At 42.3% G+C, this 20,611-nt stretch overlaps 2 protein-coding genes across 2 annotated transcripts; both read left to right on the top strand.

Annotated features, from left to right (window-relative positions):
- The first annotated feature begins 596 nt into the window (after window positions 1-596).
- LOC136686439 (pre-mRNA 3'-end-processing factor FIP1-like) lies at window positions 597-11,112 on the top strand. Its single transcript, XM_066660218.1, has 16 exons — window positions 597-755; window positions 1,334-1,373; window positions 1,623-1,683; window positions 2,196-2,302; window positions 2,616-2,674; window positions 2,765-2,875; window positions 3,732-3,862; window positions 3,978-4,111; window positions 4,288-4,387; window positions 4,658-4,817; window positions 5,646-5,669; window positions 5,982-6,039; window positions 6,160-6,218; window positions 6,530-6,773; window positions 6,876-7,043; window positions 9,384-11,112. The coding sequence occupies exons 1-16, from the start codon at window positions 695-697 to the stop codon at window positions 9,508-9,510; spliced, it is 1,644 nt and encodes a 547-aa protein (XP_066516315.1). The 5' UTR covers window positions 597-694; the 3' UTR covers window positions 9,511-11,112.
- Window positions 11,113-15,485: 4,373 nt separating this feature from the next.
- On the top strand, window positions 15,486-19,436 carry si:dkey-251i10.1 (uncharacterized protein LOC100038774 homolog). The gene is made up of 4 exons (XM_066660286.1): window positions 15,486-15,751; window positions 17,404-17,890; window positions 18,228-18,368; window positions 18,847-19,436. Exons 1-4 carry the CDS (start codon window positions 15,641-15,643, stop codon window positions 19,002-19,004), a joined length of 897 nt encoding a protein of 298 aa, XP_066516383.1. The 5' UTR covers window positions 15,486-15,640; the 3' UTR covers window positions 19,005-19,436.
- Window positions 19,437-20,611: the final 1,175 nt, after the last annotated feature.

Genomic DNA, 20,611 nt, shown 5'->3' with positions numbered 1-20,611 from the left:
ACCAATAACCACACAAATATATATATATATAAACATGCTGTTTTAAGGCTTCCAAAAATGTTTGTGCTTACATTAATGTTTGAGGGTGTTGTTTAATTTTTAAGATGGTATTATAGGGTTCTACATGTTCAAAAATGTTACTGACACTGAAAACATAAAGCCACACTAGGCAGTTTTTTTTAGCTTAAATATACAGCTTTAAGATCATTGTGACGTTCCACTGAGCTGTAACAGAGAGAATGGAGCCTCTGTCATTGCTACTTCAGGCTCAGCACTGCAGAAACTGCACTATGTAACTTTTGGAGGACGGTAGAAAAGCACTCCCTCCCCTTGATTTCAGGACAGTTTTATCAAAGTTAATTACACTTTGCAATGGGAACCTGGGAGTAACAATATTAACTCTTACCTAGAGTTGCTTTAAGATGTTTAAAATATTAGCTTGTGTATTAGGTTTTTTTCTGGTATGGGCCCTTTAAAGGTCCATTTGCTAACAGTGCCCTCAAGAGGGCGCCACTACAGCGTCTCAATGAATGAGCTCCTATGGTGACGATATTTCTAGGGGCGGTAGGACCCGGGAGGAGCAAAGGGAGGCTTTATTATTATCGGGGTTATGGAGGAGAGAGAAAATCGGAGGGTCCCGTTGTTTAAAGCCTAATTTCAGCTGCTTTCCAGTTTATTATCTTCCTGAAACAACATGTCCTCCGCAGCAGAGGAGTCTGAGCAGGTGGAGGATGAGGAGCACTGGCTCTATGGGGGTAAAAGAAGGATTTACACAAATAAAACTCAAAATATAACACAACAACATCTCTAACAAAGCGTAGCCTTCGCTTATAACAGTATATTAATGAGAACATCATAAGAGTACTCGTTTAATCAGTGTTGCACTGGAATTTTCCATTCCACCTTAAATACTGCGTCCTTAACGGTACGTCCAGGCGACTTATATACATTTAATGGCCAAAGAGCTTGTGGACACCTCCTCCAACATCTCAACCAGGAGTCTGCCCCCCCCCCCCATTTACTGCAGCAACACCCCATACTCTTCTGGGAAGGCTGTACAAAGATGCTGGAACATTGCTGTGAGGATCTGATGGCCTTCAGTCTTCACATTAACCTTAGTGAGGTCAGATGTTGATGCTGGATGATAAGTTCGGCATCACAAACACAGCTCCACACATCCCAGAGGAACCGGTTGGAGCTCCATCACTCTAGAGAACACAGTTCCACTGCTCCCCACAGTGCCACACTGCCTGTCTGCATTCAGTTATTAGGTTACTGATTAGGTGTTGATGTGTTATAGCAGGACAAATAACCCTTTCTTTGTTCACACCAGATGAAAACAACAAGAATCAGGCTGTAGATGATGAAACCAGGTAAGGAAGGTCTTCATCTGTTTTCATTCACAGTTCATTTGTTTTTCATAGAAATGAATAATCTTTTAACATTAATTTAACGTCTTTTAACATTAATTTAGTAACCTTAAATATGCCAGTATAGTTAAGAGCTTAGTTAAGTGAAAGGTCTGTGATAGAATTGAATATAATTGAAGGGAGTGGGCTGTCCATTTCTGACTAAAGGCCAATGAGTCTGAAACTAATTCCAGTACGTTTACTGTTATCCAGGGAAAAAGAACCGGTTCTAGATAGCAGCACCGGCCTGGCGGAGAAGAACGACACAGAACAGGTACCAAGAAGGATCTTTTTTTCTCAGGATCTTTGTTTTTTCTAAAATAAGTAGAGAATTTAAAAGCTAAAAGTCAGAGCAACCTTTTGATAGGCTGTTGCTATGGTACCTCAGGTGGTTGCCTAGATATTGCTATGTGGTTACTTACAGTGGTATGCAAGCTGGTTGCTGTGGTGTTGCATGTAGTTACTAAGCTGTTGCTAGGTGATTGATATAGTATCCCAGGTTGTTGTTAATGTGTTAATATGTGGTTGCTAAAGTGATGCTATGCACTTAATGTGGTATCCCATGTGGTTGCTAAGGTTTTGCTATGTGGTTTCTATGCCATCCCAGTTGTTTGGTATGATATCCAAGGTCATTAAGTTGTTGCTAGGTGGTTGCTATGGTCTCCCATGTTGTTGCTAATATGTTGCTAGTTAGTTGCCATGGTATCTCAGGTGGTTGCTAATGTGTTGTTAGGAAGATTTAGGGGAATGGTTTACTCACAGTAAGATCTTGTTTTTGTTGCTCAGGCCGCTAAAAGTGCAGAGGATGAGGAAGAGGATGAGAGCGACAGCGATGATGAAGATGACGTCAAGGTCACCATCGGGAACATTAAGACAGGCGCTCCCGCGTACATGTGCGCTTCAGGTTTCACGTCCTAGAGCATTAATAAAGATGATGTTCCCTGTCTCTGCTCTGTTTCAGTGATCAGAAACTGATGTGCTTTATGATCATTGTACAATTGTACAGCAGAATTTGACCTTTGCATTTAACCCATCTGTGGCAATGAACACACACACACACACACACACACACAGAGAGAGCAGTGGGGAACCATCCTTGGTGCCTGGGGAGCAGTTTTTATGCCACTGCTGCCCCAATATGATCAATTCAATAATTCATAATATTTAATATATTATTATTATTATTATTATTATTATTATATACAGGGGCACAGGAATGAACCTCAGTATAAAACCAGTGCGTGGATACGGAGTGGCAGCAACAAGTAAGCGAATCTCAGTTCTCTCCTAAACTGATTAACCTGATTTTAACTCTATAAACTCCTAATTCTCTCTTTCTTCTCTGTGTTGAACAGATAAACTCCAGGGGAAAGCTGTGGACGTGGAGGCTCTGAGTTCTTTTAACGGCCTCCACACGGTCGAGGCAGAGGCGGATTTGTACGAAGACAAACCCTGGAGGAAACCAGGTAAAACAAATGATTATTTCTACTGTAATTGCTGCACAGATGAGCTTTATTTCTTTTCTCCTCTGCTTTATGGTGTTTGTTATGTGCCGATAGACAAATGCAAATCCTGGGACAGGTCCTGTACAGGAAAATTAACCCCTTTCTGCAGCGTAACAAGTGGCAGTCATTTCTGTCGCTTCAGCTTTGCTCCTGTCAGGCTGCCGTTGTATATTAGACTATGTTTTTAATGATTTATGTGGATAAATGAAAGGTTAAAATAATAAACACATAGTCCTCTGTTAACAGTGAAATGCATGGCTGATGTGTTTGTGTGTTTTTGATGTGTAATGACTGCGGTCAAACAAAGCCTGACATTCCTAGATGTTTATGCTGTTGGGGTTAGGGCACACGAACAGGAATATAATGAGTATATCAACTGTGTTTATCATATATCTCTGTTTAAACACAACAGGGGTCAGCTCTGCTCTGCTCTGAGTAAGCTACTAGGCTAACTCCAAAACAAACACGGCGCCTCCAACAGGAGTGAATCCCTTTTGTATCACTTCTACAGTGATAAGAGACATGGAGCGCACAGAGAGCTCTGATTCTGCTCTGATTTATTTCAGTATGTGACAGCATGAACGTGCACATTCTGGGACTCCCCTGTCAGCAGAGTTACACCCAGAGAGAAAGCTAATAATTGTGGTAGTAGAAGATTTCCATCCAGCCACAGCATGACCACTAGGGGGCCTGCGGAAGAGGCTGCATATGTCTGGCTTTTCTCTGTTAAACAAATAGAGAGTCTTTTCACTCATGCTTGGTCAACTAATGTTGTTGTTGTTGTTGTTGTTGTTGTTGTGTGTGTGTGTGTGTGTAGGTGCTGATCTATCAGATTATTTTAACTATGGTTTTAATGAGGAGACTTGGAAAGCATACTGTGAGAAACAGAGAAGACTACAGCTCGGTCTGGACCCCTGCCATCCTCCCAGCTTCGACAACAAAATCACAGTGCGTTTACAATACAGATCATGATGCTATTAAAAGTATAATGTAAGTAAAATACTGTGAAACGAATATATTAAAAATATTTGTGTGTGTGTTTGTGTGTGTGTGTGTGTTTCAGGTCCAACAGGGGAGAACAGTCAGCGTGGAGAAGGACACCGAAAACACAGCTGTTAAACTCGATTTTAAAACCGACTTTTCTACACAGGTCCTCACAGCGTCGACCCGACTCAAAGCTGGGCCTCCACCCAACAGGTCCAACACTCTCTCCACTCAAAATAATCACATGCTACTACAGCAGGACGAAGCAAAACACAAGCCTCTCTCAGATACAGGAGTTTACTGACTGCATCAAACACTGCAGGCCAAACAATGAAGATCAATAATAAATGTCCGGTTTCCTTCTGACCACCTCACTTTATCTTCTGCAGGAAAATGGGCGGGACGATCGATGTGATTGGAGGAAATACTGGAGCCATCCGCAGAGTGGAGGGACGTCGGAGAGAGATGCCAGAACAGAATCCCATCCAGGTGAGTGTCAGGGCTTAATGACGTCAGGGAAATAACTTTTAAATAAAGTTATACAAATATTTTAATGTGCCCCAGGAAATTTCACCGCAGTGTATACCTGTGTTATTGTAGTTCACAAACCTAGCCACCAGAGGTCATCAGAGGCCACACAGTGCTACAGTTTGTTAGCTGTGTGTGTATATACTGTGAAATGCTGAAATATATCTATATAAAACCTTTAATCTGTGTTTAATCCGTATTTCCTTGGGATCATCCTGAACATTTGTGAAGGTTCTCGGTGACCATGGCAACAAGACGCAGCCTTTGACTCCACCTGCTGCTCCGCCCACTGCTCCACCCCCACTCCCTCCTCCAATTGGGATTCCTCCTCCTCACTTTCTACACCGTCCCCCTCCTGTCTCCGGCCTGCCCCCACCCCTGCAGCCTCCAGGTGAGATGATCTTTAATGTATTTATATTTATATATTCTTATTTTTATTTTATATTCATATTCATCATTAAACTACATTAGTGAAAATGTGGAATAAATTGTAATTTCTGGGCTGATTATTTATTGATAATAACAATAACATGAATAAAGGCGACGCGGTGTCGCAGCAGGTAGGTGTCACAGTCACATAGCTCCAGGGTCCTGGAGGTTGTGGGTTCAAATCCCGCTCCGGGTGACTGTCTGTGAGGAGTGTGGTGTGTTCTCCCTGTGTCTGCGTGGGTTTCCTCCGGGTGACTGTCTGTGAGGAGTGTGGTGTGTTCTCTCTGTGTCTGCGTGGGTTTCCTCCGGGTGACTGTCTGTGAGGAGTGTGGTTTGTTCTCCCTGTGTCTGCGTGGGTTTCCTCCGGGTGATTGTCTGTGAGGAGTGCGGTGTGTTCTCCCTGTGTCTGCGTGGGTTTCCTCCGGGTGACTGTCTGTGAGGAGTGTGGTGTGTTCTCTCTGTGTCTGCGTGGGTTTCCTCCGGGTGACTGTCTGTGAGGAGTGTGGTTTGTTCTCCCTGTGTCTGCGTGGGTTTCCTCCGGGGGATTGTATGTGAGGAGTGTGGTGTGTTCTCTCTGTGTCTTCATGGGTTTCCTCCGGGTGACTGTCTGTGAGGAGTGTGGTGTGTTCTCTCTGTGTCTGCGTGGGTTTCCTCCGGGTGACTGTCTGTGAGGAGTATGGTGTGTTCTCTCTGTGTCTGCGTGGGTCAAAAATATTTACATTAGCATTTTCTGTTATATATCGGCATACTCTGCATCAAAATGATGATGATGATGATGTCATTTTCACAGGTATTCCTCCACCTGCTCTTCCAGGTAAGATTCCAGAAAAAAATACTGAAAATCTAGGCTACAACATCGTCTTAATAATCGTTAAAGCAACTGACTGACTAGAGCAAGAGGATTGATTTTAACTCCAGAGAGAGTCAGATATTTCTGTATTATTATTATTATTGTCATTATATGTGTGAATGTTAAGTCAATCATGTTGTTGCTGTGAACAAGTGCAGACATTAGGCCCATTTTGTACCTCTTTTAAAGCAACTAAAGTGAAGCAAGGAATAATAAAAGATCACAACATAGAGGTCTGTTCCATATAAGAAATTTAATATGCATATATGTCTCCAGGTATATTCCCGCCTCCTCTCGTCCCTCCACCGAACCTAATGTTGCCACCTGTCAACAGGTCAGTGACTGTTTATATAATAATAATAATAATAATAATAATCATCGTAATCTCTTTTCATGTAGCACTTTTCTTTTTATTTAAATAACCTCTGACTGCTTTAAATTCTCTGGTCTGTAGATGTCCATCCTCGGGCTTCTCTAACAGAGCTCCGCCTCCTTTTGGATACAACAGTCCAGGTAAAATCATGTGTACCTATAGTGCTGTTTATGATCAAGAATTAACATCCAACATCAGTGATGTACATCTCACTGCCATCAAATCCTCACAGCATTCCAAGATTAGAAGCTGCTCCTGTAGCAAAAGAGGGAACAAACTCTGGATTAAAACAGGGCTACACTTGTTGTCCGTGTAGTGTGTATTAATACTGCCGTTACTATGTTATTAGTGCAGTTTATAATGTATAGGCCTGAGGGGGGGAGGTATGGTGAGATGGTGGGACCCTTCAAATGTCTAAAGATGACCCTGGCCACATTGTTTTCTCTTTCAGATCCGAACTTCATTAGCTATCCCCCGGCCCCCTCCTCCTCACACTTACCGTGGAGCGGAGTGATGGAGAAAAATCCAGGAGGAGGAGGAGGAGGAGGAGGGGGGGGAGGAGGACACTGGGAGCACTCCAGAAGAGAAAGAGAAAGAGAGAGAGAAAGAGAACGAGAACGAGAGCGGGAAAGGGAGATGGACAGAGAAAGAGAGGCAGAAAGACGAGAGAGAACACCCACCATGAGCGAGTACATGTGAGTGATTTGCCAGAACACAGCTGGATTCCAAATAACAGCTGTAGCGAGAGAGAAAGAGAGTGACTTTCGCACAAATCTCTGTTGGTTTATATCACACAGCGAGGACGAGCGCTATCACTACTATGGCCGTGAGAGCGAGCGAGAGTACGAGCGCTTCCACCACTCTCGTTCCAGCAGAGACGAGCATTCTGGGAGAGAGGAGCATTCTGGGAGAGAGAGACGACACAGAGAGAAGGACGAGAGCAGTAAACACAAGTCTTCCAAGCGGTAAGAACCACTGCAGGAAAACACTGCAAGAAAAGTTTGCCTCCACATTAAACTCATTTGTGACAGTGAACACACACAAACACATACTAGTGTACTAGGAGCAGGTAGCACACACACACAGAAGAGCAGGCAGCCATCTGAGGGAGCAGTGCCAAGCTCAAGGGCAACACAGACGTGGATATTGAGGGAGAAAACAGTGCTATTTTTTCACTTGCCCCACCCTTAGTGTTCCTATAGGCAGAAGGGTCCCTTCTGCCCAATCTCACTATCTAACCACTAAGCAGGGAGCAGCCGTGGACCAATCACAACACTGTCCATTCTGTGTTCAGTCTTGGACTTAAAGCCTGGTTTAGACCAGGCTCGTATCCCTTTTAATGGAGAGAGCTCATTTCCAGAAACGGGATTGAAATCACTGTTAAAATCAACAGGAAAGACAAGCTTTTACAGACTGTGAAAATTCATGCCCTAATTTAACAATAAAATATATACAATTCTGTCACTAGATGTCAGCACCAGCATCTCCACCCAAAACAAATGCTTCGTATTCAGACACACCCTTCCCTTCAGCCACACCTCCTGTACATGATTTGAGCGCAGTGTCCAGAGAAAGACGCTGATAAACACATACAAGCACAATGGGGAAGATATTTTAGTTTTTTTCAGTGGAGTAATAATTGGATTTGTTTTCACTTGAATGTTTCCTATTACACGCTACCATCTTGCATATCCAATGCTGTGTCACTACCTTGTCCTTTGGTAGGGCCAGGGTTTCCACAGAGCGGGACTAAGATGCAGACGTGGTCAGCCCTGCTATGAAACAAAGAGCAGAGAACAACCCACACACACACACAGTGGTGTATGACATCATTCTCTGCTCAGGATGCCTTAGTTCCACTAAATATTTACATAGAAATGAGTTGTTTGCAGCAGTGTTACCGTTGAATAACTTGAATAACGTTTTGCGTTGGAGAATGTGCTATAGATGGTTCTTTATAGCACCTTTTACAAATCGTAACAGTAGAGGTACTGTTTTTGGTACCCTTTAAGGTTCTATACGGCATATAAAAGGTACTGTATAGAACCATCTACAGCATATTCTCCATTAACCCAAAGAAGCCTTCACAATGTAAAGAACCTTTAATCACCCAGAAGTGTTCAGGTATATAGAACCATTTCTTAAACTAAAGAACCCCTGTGGAACCATCATTTTTAAGTGTGTTGGGTATATCACTTTAAAGCAACGGCGAAAGACAAGGGCATGATTTTGCCACTAGCTATTTCCTGGCGAGCTGACCTCTAGAGCAGGGGTCACAAATAGGCGGCCGCGGTCAGAGTACGGACCCAGACTCTGTCCGATCCAGACCTGGACCTGTAACTGATAAACTATTAAGAGCGGTTTCGTTTTGAACAGAGTGTGTGTTTGAAGTGGTGTAACTCTTCTAGTTGTTACGGTTCAGGTTTAGCGCTCCAGGAAACTCACAGACCAATCACGTGTGTTTCTGCATATCACACGTGAGGCTCCTCAGCCAATCAGATCTGTGCATTATTATGAACGCTGGGACTCCACTGAGTGACACACACAGGGCAGGGTCCAGACGCTGCTGTCCTGGGGCCAGTAAAAACAGCCCAAGGGATATGATAAAAGCTCTTTTGGGACACTTTCGGGATGATAGTGATGTTTGAGTAAAACTAGAAACTTTAAAAACAAGAGAACGATTACGAGTTGAAATTCTCATAAGGCTGAACATGGATTCCCATCCTTCATCATAAGGATCCAATCAGCTTTCTGTTAACGGATGAAGTCCCGCCCTCCAGCAAAAAGGGCCAATCAGATTGCAGGATATTTTTAACTGCAACTACAAGACATTAGCGACTTCATTTAATTTTTTTTTTTAATTACTTGTTTGTAAACTTTACTTAAAATGAGAGAAGGACATTTTATTTAGAGAAATTGTTATTTATAATATTTATAAATCTTGTATATTGAAATGTAATTGAAAGTGTAATTTGATTTGACATTCAGTTGTAAACTACATAAAATGATGCTATATGTATAAGGCAGTTTTAATGTACAGGATGTGGCACTGATCACATGCAGGTTATACATTATGTTCTGGACCTTGGCTTGTTCTCTAACTGGACCTTAATGAATTTTAATTAATTACCCTTGCTCTAGAGCATTACAGAGCCACGCTGAGCCCCGTCGTGTCAGAGACGTTACAGACGGAAGAGGGAGAGTGGTTTGATGTTGTTGATTAATGCCCATTATTGTTATGATCCACACTCTGTCAAGTACCAGATACTCTCTGAGTCTCTCTCTCTCTCTCTCTCTCTCTGCAGAAAACAGCATGAGGAGGAAGGAGAGAGCCATCGCAGACACAAACACAAAAAAAACAAACGCAGTAAAGAGGACAGAGTGGCAGAGGACACTGGGGGACAAGGGGACGATCAACAGCACAAAGAATAAACACCAACAGGAAGGGGTTAGAGATTCAATCACAGTAAAACAGAATGAATGAGTGAGTGTAGCTCCACAGTAATAACACAAGGCTCTTCTGAAAGTACAAACATGATATGGGCTCAAAGTTTCGAATCTGTTAAATGTTTCCACACAGTTTTCTCGGCTTGTTTTAGTGAGCTACAGGATACCAGTGTGTTGTTACCAGTGATTACAGTGACTTCAAAAGGTTTATATGTTTTACAGTGAGGTAAATAGGTAGAAATGTATTTTAATATGTGTAGAATAAGCAGTGAGGGTTTGTGGATGTCAGTACAGATAAGTTCACGCCGGGAGCGCTTGGAATATTACTCTAATTCTAAAGCAATTTTTTAATATAGAGCTGTTTTAGATTTTCTTGGGCATTCTAGTTTTGTCAGAGTCTTCCCAATCTTGGTCTGTGACCCTAAATATTGCAGCATCTGTTTTATACAGACATTAATCCTACACAACATAATATATTTTTTTTACAGCTTATTTATTTCTGATGAACTCTAAAGGGTAAATGGACACAAGGACATCCAGAATTCAGATTTCAGATTGGCACCTATTATTATTTCTAGGGATGAAAGCAGTGTTTGTCTGGGCTTATAGATGGCAGCACTTAATCCACTGTAAGAAACCACAAAATCAAGTCTATTAGAGATTATTTTGATCATGCAGTTTGCATTAAACTTATAGATAATTCCATTATTGTTCATTATTGTTCAGTAGCAGTCAGTGAATATGAGAGCTAGGCCTTCAGTTCAGGCATAAAAACCAAATCTCAGACAAAGTGAAGGAAGCATCTTCATGATAAGGCTTGTTTCTGCTAGCGCACATATTGGGTTTCCAATGGTATGTTAGCACTAATCTAAAACTGATTTGTGTGAACATTTTTGGACATTCTAGATTAAATGCAGATATTTGTAGCATGTCATCTTTACACATTCCTTATATTTTATTTGTGATATCTGACATCACCACTACTGTGAACACCAAACCTCTTACAATCACGACAGCTCCGGAAAAATCAGTGACGTTAGTCTTTAATTCTAAGCTCATGTAATGAATCATTTTTGAGCATTTCTATTGGTTTATCCATCATGAAAGGTTCACAGTATAAAGGGCAGCTCTTGTTATCCAATACTCTAAAGTGTTTTGATATGACTGTGATGCTATTTTATGATGGCTTTTTAAGAAAAACCTTGATGTAGCATTATATTATGTATAATATGTAGTTATGATCTATTGGCTGTTTGTTTGTATTCCTTTAATCCTAGAAAAGGCTGAATAGACTCATTATCTGAGGACTTTTACCCTAGAACACCACCCCATGTGTTTCAAATCTCCAAAAATAGGCTTAATATATTTGTGTGTGTTTCATTATTGTGATGCACTAGGTTTGTACAGCCCTAACACCACAGCCTTGTAGCATTTCATTGTTTCCTTAAAACTGTACTAATGCACTAAATTTCATACCTTCATTTATTTCTGAAGCATATGTATACACTATAACACACAAATATCACAAGGGACAGCACACACATTCATGCTGAAGGACCAAATGTATCAGTGATAAGTTATTTAAAGATGCACAGTAAAAATTACTTAAAATATTGTTTTTGTCCATTTTTGTCTGTTCACACAAACTTAAAGTCTTTATAATCCTTTAAGCGTATAATGGTGTATACACGGTGGAGCAGCAGGTAGTGTCTCTGTCACAGCTCCAGGGTCCTGGAGGTTGTGGGTTCGAGTCCCGCTCCGGGTGACTGTCTGTGAGGAGTGTGGTGTGTTCTCCCTGTGTCTGTGTGGGTTTCCTCTGGCTGACTGTCTGTGAGGAGTGTGGTGTGTTCTCCCTGTGTCTGCGTGGGTTTCCTCCGGGTGACTGTCTGTGAGGATTGTAGTGTGTTCTCCCTGTGTCTGTGTGGGTTTCCTCTGGCTGACCGTCTGTGAGGAGTGTGGTGTGTTCTCCCTGTGTCTGCGTGGGTTTCCTCCGGGTGACTGTCTGTGAGGAGTGTGGTGTGTTTTCCCTGTGTCTGTGTGGGTTTCCTCTGGCTGACTGTCTGTGAGGAGTGTGGTGTGTTCTCCCTGTGTCTGCGTGGGTTTCCTCCGGGTGACTGTCTGTGAGGAGTGTGGTATGTTCTCCCTGTGTCTGCGTGGGTTTCCTCCGGGTGACTGTCTGTGAGGAGTGTGGTGTGTTCTCCCTGTGTCTGCGTGGGTTTCCTCCGGGTGACTGTCTGTGAGGAGTGTGGTGTGTTCTCCCTGTGTCTGTGTGGGTTTCCTCCGGGTGACTGTCTGTGAGGAGTGTGGTGTGTTCTCCCTGTGTCTGCGTGGGTTTCCTCCGGGTGACTGTCTGTGAGGAGTGTGGTGTGTTCTCCTTGTGTCTGTGTGGGTTTCCTCCGAATTACTGTTTGTGAGGAGTGTGGTGTGTTCTCCCTGTGTCTGCGTGGGTTTCCTCCGGGTGACTGTCTGTGAGGAGTGTGGTGTGTTTTCCCTGTGTCTGCGTGGGTTTCCTCCGGGTGACTGTCTGTGAGGAGTGTGGTATGTTCTCCCTGTGTCTGCGTGGGTTTCCTCCGGGTGACTGTCTGTGAGGAGTGTGGTGTGTTCTCCCTGTGTCTGTGTGGGTTTCCTCCGGGTGACTGTCTGTGAGGAGTGTGGTGTGTTCTCCCTGTGTCTGCGTGGGTTTCCTCCGGGTGCTCTGCTTTCCTCCCACACTCCCAAAACACACGTTGGTAGGTGGATTGACGACTCAAAAGTGTCCGTAGGTGTAAGTGAATGTGTGAGTGTGTGTCATCTTGCGAAGGACTAGCGCCTCCTCCAGGGTGTGTTGCCCAGTGATTCTGGGTAGACTCCAGACCCACCACCACCCTGAACTGGTTACAGACAATGAATGAATTAATGAATTTAGGTGTATGTAATAAGTTTACTTATATTCCCAGTAGTTTGGGGCAAACACATTAATATTGTGAAATTGGGAAAAAATAATAAAGTTCCCCTTTATGTTAGGATAATATTATAAATTTCATCTTGGATCATTTCTGCTGGTCCATATTTCATGAAATATATTGCATAGTGTAAAGGTCTGCTTTCAAGAAGTGTGAAATTTTGCAAAATGGCTGGAAGTCTCTTGTAAGTCCAGGCTCTTCCACGTGCCCTGTTGCACAGTGCTAACTCTCTGCTTCATTTCTGTAGCGGAGAGGTTTCCACTCTGTAAAACAATCCTGTTCCTGAGTGGATTCCTCGAGGCCCGAGGTCAGGGTCAGATCACTTATCAGAGTCGGAGATGTCAGAGGAATCTCTCTTGGGTTAGTGTTAAACCAGCTGGATCAGGAGCAGACGTTTGTGTACAAAACACTCTGCACTCGAGCATTGAGTCTGAGTCACAGAGTCAGTCCACTCTGTCCTTTACCTGGAGACACTTTAACTGTTTCAGATCTGGAGGCTTAACTGAGATTTGGGGTTTTGCCCTGACACCAGCAGACCTCGACAAGAGGGCGGGGTTGAGCATTGAGCAGTTATACACTAAAACAGCAGGAAAGATAGTAAAAATAGTACACAAAATATTATTAATAATATAATAATAATAATACATTTCATTTTGACCTATAGACCAATGCTTAAAACAAAATTAAAATCAAACAAATTAATACATTTATAAAATATAATATAAGAATAATATAGTTTAATCATTAATCAGTATTTTTTGATAATGTATTATTTATTATTGTAGTGGGGAAATTGTTAAATCTCAAAACCATGGTCACTAGGCAAGAGGTAAAGTCAAACCCCCCATGTGACCCCACACATTTCCCTGGAAATGACACCTACAGGCCTCAGTTATGGCAGCGTAAAGGACACAGGACAAAGCCCTTGTGCTGAACTCTATTCCTGGCTGACTTTGTGCTCCAGTGTCAGCTGAGAATGTCCACACTGTTCACGGTCTTCCTGCAGGACTATATTTACACTGGACCTGGCAGTACACTACATGGACACAGGGCTAATTATAGTCATGTGATCACTTTGTTCGTAAGACAGAGATATAAACTTTCTGCTATATCTATGTATTTGTAGGCTGGCCTGCTGTGGATATACATTCATCATAAAAAATATCTCAAATTACATCAGATTTTTTACATACATTTATTCCTCATTTATTTATTCATTCATTCATTCATTCATTCATTCATTCATTGTCTGTAACCCTTATCCTGTTCAGGGCGGTGGTGGGACCAAAGTCTACCGAGAATCACTGGGCGCAAGGCAGGGGCACACCCTGGAGGTCCTTCACAGAGCAACACAGACTTACACGTTCACACAAACACTCACACCTACGGACACTTTTAAGTTTCCAATCCACCTACCAACATGTGTTTTTGGAGCGTGGGAGGAAACCGGAGCACCCGGAGGAAACCCACGCAGACACAGGGAGAACACACCACACTCCTCAATGACAGTCACCCAGAGGAAACCCACGCAGACACAGGGAGAACACACCACACTCCTCAATGACAGTCACCCAGAGGAAACCCACACAGACACAGGGAGAACACACCACACTCCTCACAGACAGTCTATCGGAGGAAACCCGTGCAGACACAGAGAGAAAACACCACACTCCTCACAGACAGTCACCCGGAGGAAACCCACGCAGACCCAGGGAAAACACACAACACTCCTCACAGACAGTCACCCGGAGGAAACCCACGCAGACACAGAGAGAACACACCACACTCCTCACAGACAGTGACCCGGAGCGAGACTCCAACTCACAACCTCCAGGACTTTTTTTTATTTAACTGACAGAAGCACAAATAAAATAATTTGGGTATTTTCACTCACTAACTGGATAATATTTTGTAAATATAAAGACATTCAGAATTTGATTCCACACACACTACAATAAAAGGGGAGAGCAGGAAGTTTACAATTGTGTTGTGTTACATCGCTTTTCCTTTTAATTACACTTTATAATCATTAGGGAACTGAGCGTTCAGCTGTTTGTGATTTCCATGGCTCAGTTCTGGGAAGATTTCTCTCTGGTAAACTGAGGTCATGGTGTTATTGTGTATTCACTGCCTGGGAAAGCTCTGAATTAACTGTAATTGCCTGGTACATTAAGTATCATGTAATAACTCACATGATTTTGGATCAATCCTGTACAGTCTGTTCACTCACTGTGTACCACACACTGTTCTGTGAATCAAGGGAGGGGTTGAGACTGTGATATAACACTGATGAGTTCTTTTTATAAAGCACATGGACCAATCAAAATAATTAATCTCATAAACCATTCTCTTATAAATCTTTAGGACCAATCAAAATGAGAAATTTAAGAGTGTAATAAATAAACAAAACAACCACAATGAGATGATTGACCAATCACAAGGAGATATCCGAGGATCTAAAAATAATGGACCAATCACAGTGAGATAATGGACCAATCACAGTGAGATAATGGACCAATCATAGATAACAGATTCTGAAGAAGAAGAAGTGATACTTTGATCCCTTGCTGAAATAAAGACTCAGCATTTGCAGTGAACAAACACACACACACACACACATGGCTGCAGTCCTTGGGCAACAGCTGGGGGTTAGGTGCTTCTCAAGGGCACTTCCGTTGTGGAACAAAGCAAGGTTTGGACCAATCAGAAATGTTTAACTCTGAAATTCTAAAGTAAAGAATGATTCTAAAATGTAGAATAACCAATCACAATAATATAATGGACCAATCACAAAGGCATAGCTGGGATTCTAAAATGTGCAGAAGAACCAATCACAATGAGACAATGGGCCAATACCTGGGATTCTAAAATGTAGAAGAACCAATCACAATACTATAATGGACCAATCACAAAGACATAGCTGGGATTCTAAAGTGCAGAAGAACCAATCACAATGAACCAATCACAATAACATTTCCGAGATTCTGAAGAACAGACGGACCAATCAGAGTGGAGCCTCGGAGATCCCGTGGTATCTCGCGAGCCGCGTTCTTAAGAAGATCCCCTGCGCGTATATATTCGGCCATTTCGACTGAACGGAGCGGAGCGGGTTATAGTGCAGGCCGGAGAACGGGTAACACTTTCTGGGTGAAGCGAACAGACCAAACAGCATCATGAATGAGACCGCCATCTCCTTCGCTAAGGACTTCATGGCCGGAGGAATCGCCGCCGCCATCTCCAAGACCGCCGTCGCGCCCATTGAGAGAGTGAAGCTCCTCCTTCAGGTAACCGAACGTCCTGCATCCGCGGCCGACATTTCACCGGCTCTGCGCTTTCCGTTGATGCTTTTACTCATTGATATCAGTGTTTTATTCCTTTTTAAGTGCCTTTATAACAAGTATATCGAAGGAGAGGCTTAAATTAGTTTCCAATTAGTCAAATTTTGACGTCTTGGATCGTTTTTATTCCCTTATTAGACTGGATTAGTTAATTGTCCATTTAAGCTAAATTAAACAATTAAACTTAATTAAACTTGTAACATTCCCCGTAGATACATTTGCTCTTGTTTTATTTAACTTCATTTTATGGTTATATGATCTAATATGACAAAACGCGTCAATAAGTGTTACGTGGAATTTGTAGTACCGCCTTAAATGCCAGAGGCTATCACTACGTAAGCGCTGCGCCCCAAAATGGGAGATGAGTCATTTAAGGTGGAACGGAAAATTGAGAAATAAGAGTGAATAAACGTCGTGTACGTTTGCTGAGTTGTAGTTTAACCACAGCAACGAGACATTCACTTAGAAAAAAATATTTAATGATTAACTAAAGCTGTATAAACACAAATATACAGTATGTACAGTTTGTCATGTTTTATAACCTCAGTTAATGGGTAAAATTGGGAAATAAAGTATAGTGCAGTATGTAAGTGTATGCTTTGCTTAACATTGTCCTTCATTTGCTAAAGCTAGGTAGCCGCCTTGCTGTGGTAGTCATTGACATGACATTGGAGTAAGCTTAGCTTGCTTAACATTTACTATCAGCACTTCATTGATTATCCAGGAGATTTAAAAGTCCTCCTCAGGGCCTTCAAATCAGACTCATTGATGCTTTAGTTGTTTTCAGTGAGGGTTAATTTGAATGAGAGGGTGGTTATGTAATGCTGTTTCCATCTTGGTATTCAAAGCCTGTACGTCTTGTCCCTTTGACAAAGCATGCCATCCTCCTGTGAGATTTTAAAAGCTGAAATAAGCACTTAAAGAAGATTATAAATCAAGAAAATTGGAAGGTTATTTTTGAACCAAGGTCATAAGAAGGGGAGACCTCTACTAAAGCTAGGCCCTGATAACTCCGGCTGTGGAAAGGTGAAGTGGCAGTGGGTCATTTAGAGAAGTTTTGGGAAGTTTCCCAAGGTCAGATGAAGTAGTTTATAGGCCGTTTTGATGTCTTGACACTAGAAATACGATAATCTGGAAGTAAATGTTTTCTTATATTGTCACTTTACTTAAGTGACATTTGAAAGTCTTTCTGTGCATTTTATAAGAAGTGAATTTATTTAAGATTCATGTGAAGTAGGGATGATTTGCAGGAGCTGTAGTTTATATTTTAACCTCTATCCAATTTAAATTTAATAACTACATTTTAAAATGTAGGGACTATTACAAAACACTACATGATTTATGGGTGAGAAGCCCCCAAACACTTGTCTGTGACATCACAACCAAAAAAATGACATTTGAACCTTCATTTATAGAAGAAAAATGTAACATTTAATTGAAATATTATTCATACAAATCACCTTTACATTGTTGCCCCCCTCCCAAACTGTTCTGAGTTATAGCCACAGTCTCAGTACAGTATTTCCTAAACATGGGAACAAAAAACACACGTTCTATCTGACTAATGGGTTTTGATTTTTCCTATTTGTTGTCCACAGGTCCAGCATGCCAGCAAGCAGATCACAGTGGACAAGCAGTACAAGGGCATCATGGACTGTGTGGTCCGAATCCCGAAGGAGCAGGGCTTCCTGTCATTCTGGAGAGGTAATCTGGCCAATGTCATCAGGTACTTCCCCACACAGGCGCTCAACTTCGCCTTCAAGGACAAGTACAAGAAGGTCTTCCTCGACGGAGTGGACAAGCGCACCCAGTTCTGGCGGTACTTCGCTGGTAACTTGGCATCTGGTGGCGCTGCAGGTGCCACGTCCCTGTGCTTCGTTTACCCTCTTGACTTCGCCCGAACGCGTCTGGCGGCGGATGTGGGCAAAGCCGGCGCTGAGAGGGAGTTCAGTGGCCTGGGGAACTGCCTGGTGAAGATCTTCAGGTCTGATGGGCTGAAGGGACTCTACCAGGGCTTCAACGTGTCCGTGCAGGGAATCATCATCTACAGAGCGGCCTACTTCGGCATCTATGACACCGCTAAAGGTGAGTCTAAGCCGGGTTCAACAGGGCCACATCTCACTGACTTTTTATCCTGTCCCCTTCATCCTATTAACCTCCTCCTTTAGGAAGTCTGCAGGGTCTTAGTGCAGGATCACTGCAGGTGAGGAGAAAGGAAGTGGGACTTGAAGCTGATTATTTCATCTCACCTTCACTGAACTGCGTGGAGTGTTAATATTAGCCTGTGTTACATGCATTAAAATCTGAAGTGTGCCAATTATGGAACATGTGGATTTTGGCTTCTCCTGAAGTTACTAATTCGGAGATGGATTTTTGTTCAGATCTCTCTTTATATTTATCCAAACTTTATGTGAATTTGCAGGTATGCTGCCTGACCCCAAGAACACCCACATCATCGTGAGCTGGATGATCGCTCAGACTGTGACTGCTGTTGCTGGTCTCACATCGTACCCCTTTGACACTGTCCGGCGTCGCATGATGATGCAGTCTGGCCGCAAAGGAGGTAAAGCTCAGCGAAAACTTCACTACACAGGAGTTCGTTTTAGTTTGCACAGGCTGTTAAACTTTCAGAACGATTCACATCCGCACAGTCTCTGTGTAAATGGAGCTGCGAGAACAGCCTGTTTAACACTTTTACGTAGCGTCCTCCTCAGCCCTCAAGCGGATTATAGTCTTGACAGTTTGTGCTGATGTAATAAAGTGTTTCCGGACAAACTGCTTTTTGAATGAGGCAGAATAAAGGCAATGAGGAGCGTTTGGGGGGGGAAATGGGCGTGTAAAACGAATTATGAGCGTTTTTGTTACATAAACCTCACATTAGATTTATGTATATGTTTATTATTAAACTTGTCATTTTTATAAGGGTATCAAAGTTAAGTCATACTGTGTAGTATTTTAGAGATGAGATGAAACCACGCCCTGAATGATGTCTATACTCCCCGATGTACCTCGGTGACTCACTTCCTACTCTGTGTTTACAGCCGACATCATGTACAGTGGAACCATTGACTGCTGGAAGAAGATTGCTCGGGATGAAGGTGGTAAGGCCTTCTTCAAGGGCGCCTGGTCCAACGTCCTGCGAGGCATGGGTGGCGCCTTCGTGCTTGTCATATACGACGAGCTGAAGAAATATATCTAAACAACACTTTTTTTGTGTTTTTTGTTTGTTTTTTTGTTTTGTTTTTTCTGTTTCTATTTTTTTTTTAATAACACACATTCAAGCAAAAAAATAGAAAATAGGGGGGAAAAGCTGATGTTAAAACCTGTACCATAATGTATTATGACTATTATTATCATTATTTGGCTGGACTCTTCTGCCTTATTTGTGGGGCTTGACTGGTATCGCAGCACTAGTCAGAAATGGAGAGATGGTATATATTTAAAAAACAAAAATCTGTGCCCAATTCTCTTCTTGTCCTGAACTTTTCTCCCAACACTCAATACCAACATCATTCCTGTTCAAGTTTGAAAACCCAGAACACGTTTCGATCTGTTGTTGCAGCCGGCGCTGTTTTTTAATCATGACTTGAATAAATTCAACCTACTGAAGAAAAATAAATGTGTAATATGGTCTTGATGTGGCAGTAGGAGCCTGTGGTATGTATTGTGAAGTTAGCCAGCTAATTTAAGCCAAAGTAAGCACTGTTCTCACTCTTGAACGGTGGGTGGAAATGATTTGGCTCACTGGATAATCCTGAATACACATGTGCCCCTCAGGGTTCAGCGTGTCAACAGTGAAGATGATAGCTTTTGGTTTAGCTTTGATTAAGTTGTTACACTCATAGATCATACATATGGGTCCTTATAGAATTACAATGGTAGGTTAAACAACAATTGTAAGAATTTCTCAAATTCATCTGGTTCCTCTGCCTGTCGTTGTGAATGTTTTTTAAAAGTTGCATGGCTCCTTAAGAGAAGGTGTAAATATCTAAAGTGAACTGAATTTGTGTTTATATTTTGCTAAGTGAGTTGTATTGAAATTTCCGGAATGTAATGGGATACTGCTTTTTAAACTGACTTGTTTAATCAGCTTGTACAAAAATCTGTTGCCCTTAAAGCTACAAGAAGCAGTTCTCGGCAGATGTCCTGCACCCTCAACCATGACCAATGCACCAGCGCTTGGCCAAATTAACCTCCAGCGTTCAATCAGGAAAACCTCGACTGGGACAGCTGCCCTGATACGAAAGAAGGTTTTTGTTTTTTTTCAGGCCCAGAATGCACTTGTGCTGATGCCCTTGCTAAAATGATAGTGCTCATGTTTAACAAATAATTTGTAATAGTTTGGAGATATAGGAGGCATCCTCCATATTTTCTTAGTGTGGGTGACATTTGGCTGCTTTTAAAACTGAAGTAAGTGTGTGACGTTTTTAAACGCTGCCCTCTATGAACTGTGGAAACAGAACTTGAAGGAACAGCCGAGGTCATTTAAAGCTCATCCAAGTCCCTCAGAGGCCAACGCTACTACGTCTGTGGTGGTGTGCCCAGGCCATGTGACTTTAGCAAGGACATGAAGCGAGCGGTAGTACAACTGTGTTGGCTGAGCTTCTGAATTCCTCTTGTTTAAGGAGCGCCATTGAGTTCTAATACGATTTTACTGCTGCGTCAAGGTTTCTTTTAAACTACTGAAAATGTGAAAATGCTTCACCGCAAACATCTGAGGTTTGATTTATTTGCTGCAAAGCTGTGAATTAATTTTCCTTTGACAATACAATGCACCTTTTCCGTAGCATTTAAACTGTTTTAACT

The sequence above is a fragment of the Hoplias malabaricus genome, chromosome 2 (genome assembly GCF_029633855.1).
Source record: "Hoplias malabaricus isolate fHopMal1 chromosome 2, fHopMal1.hap1, whole genome shotgun sequence".
Taxonomy (NCBI): domain Eukaryota; kingdom Metazoa; phylum Chordata; class Actinopteri; order Characiformes; family Erythrinidae; genus Hoplias; species Hoplias malabaricus.
Note: the sequence above shows the minus strand (reverse complement) of the source record. Positions and strands in the feature narration are given on the sequence as shown.

What these genes read in the sequence shown, in the direction of transcription:
- LOC136686439 (XM_066660218.1), top strand. Translation starts at nt 695, where the DNA reads ATGTCCTCCGCAGCAGAGGAGTCTGAGCAGGTGGAGGATGAGGAGCAC. An exon ending in GCTGTAGATGATGAAACCAG is followed by an intron (nt 1,374 to 1,622) that starts GTAAGGAAGGTC and finishes ACTGTTATCCAG; the next exon opens with GGAAAAAGAACCGGTTCTAG. An exon ending in CAGAACAGAATCCCATCCAG is followed by an intron (nt 4,388 to 4,657) that starts GTGAGTGTCAGG and finishes ACATTTGTGAAG; the next exon opens with GTTCTCGGTGACCATGGCAA.
- si:dkey-251i10.1 (XM_066660286.1), top strand. Translation starts at nt 15,641, where the DNA reads ATGAATGAGACCGCCATCTCCTTCGCTAAGGACTTCATGGCCGGAGGA. An exon ending in CATCTATGACACCGCTAAAG is followed by an intron (nt 17,891 to 18,227) that starts GTGAGTCTAAGC and finishes GTGAATTTGCAG; the next exon opens with GTATGCTGCCTGACCCCAAG. An exon ending in GCAGTCTGGCCGCAAAGGAG is followed by an intron (nt 18,369 to 18,846) that starts GTAAAGCTCAGC and finishes CTGTGTTTACAG; the next exon opens with CCGACATCATGTACAGTGGA.